An 845-nucleotide genomic window follows, 5' to 3' on the forward strand; every position below is an offset into this window, starting at 1 on the left:
GGGTGACGGCAGATGAGGAGGAGGTTGGCGGGCGGCAGGGTGGTCACGGGCTGCTCTCTCCCGCAGCATCACCCCAAGGAGAAGGCTGAGGCTGTCCCCAGACGCCCTGACTCCGAGCCCCGCTGGCTCCCAGCTGTTGGCTCCTGCGGGAACGCCCACAGGTCAGCACCAGCCCCTCTGCGCAGCCCCCGCCCCCCGGCCAGCGCCCCACTGACCCGCTCTCTCTGTCCCAGGTGGCGCGCTGGAGCCCTCGCTCAGCCCCCAGGCCTGCAGCAGCAGCAGCAGCGAGGGCAGGTACCTGGAGGGGTGGGAGCGGGGAACAGGGGGCGTCCCAGGCAGGCTGGGGGGCAGAGCAGAGGCCCCGCTGTGTCTGTCCCAGGGGAGGGTTATTATGGGTCACCTGCAGCAAGCCAGCGCCTGGGGCTGAGACCCCATTGGAGCAGTGGCCGGGGGGGGCGGGGGTGTCCCCACGGGGGCCCCAGCCCCTGCTGCCCATGGGTCCCCCTGCAGTACGTGCCAGGCCGCTCGCACTCCCAGCACCCGCTGCTCAGGGGCTGCCCGGCCTCTGCCAGCCCTGGGGGGCTGCTCCGCTGCCTCGCGGTGCCACCGCTCCCCCCATGCAGCTCAGCCTGGGCCAGGCTGGCTCTTCCCTGCCCCACGGGGAGCTCTGCTGCCAGCCTGCCGCACTGACCAGCCTCTGCTGCCAAACCCGTCCACGCTCCCCGCACGCCCACGGATCCTCTGCACCAGCCCGCCCCCCCCGAGCGGTTTTACTGTATGTACTGGGCTGATAGCCCCCCCCACAGTGTGCCCCATAGCCCCCCACTGCTCCCCAGAGCCCCCCC

At 72.4% G+C, this 845-nt stretch overlaps 1 protein-coding gene across 1 annotated transcript in view; it reads left to right on the plus strand.

Annotated features, from left to right (window-relative positions):
* Window positions 1–233: 233 nt before the first annotated feature.
* Window positions 234–845, plus strand: part of LOC112108780 (M-phase inducer phosphatase 3-like) — a gene marked incomplete at its 5' end in the record, with an annotated part of 9,119 nt that continues 8,507 nt past the window's right edge. Inside the window, one exon of the mRNA XM_026646173.1 lies at window positions 234–294. Coding sequence (XP_026501958.1) covers window positions 234–294 — 61 coding nt within the window. The remainder of the gene's footprint in view (window positions 295–845) is intronic.

Source organism: Terrapene carolina, unplaced genomic scaffold, assembly GCF_002925995.2.
Source record: "Terrapene carolina triunguis isolate 2854851 unplaced genomic scaffold, T_m_triunguis-2.0 Scaffold34276, whole genome shotgun sequence".
Taxonomy (NCBI): domain Eukaryota; kingdom Metazoa; phylum Chordata; order Testudines; family Emydidae; genus Terrapene; species Terrapene triunguis.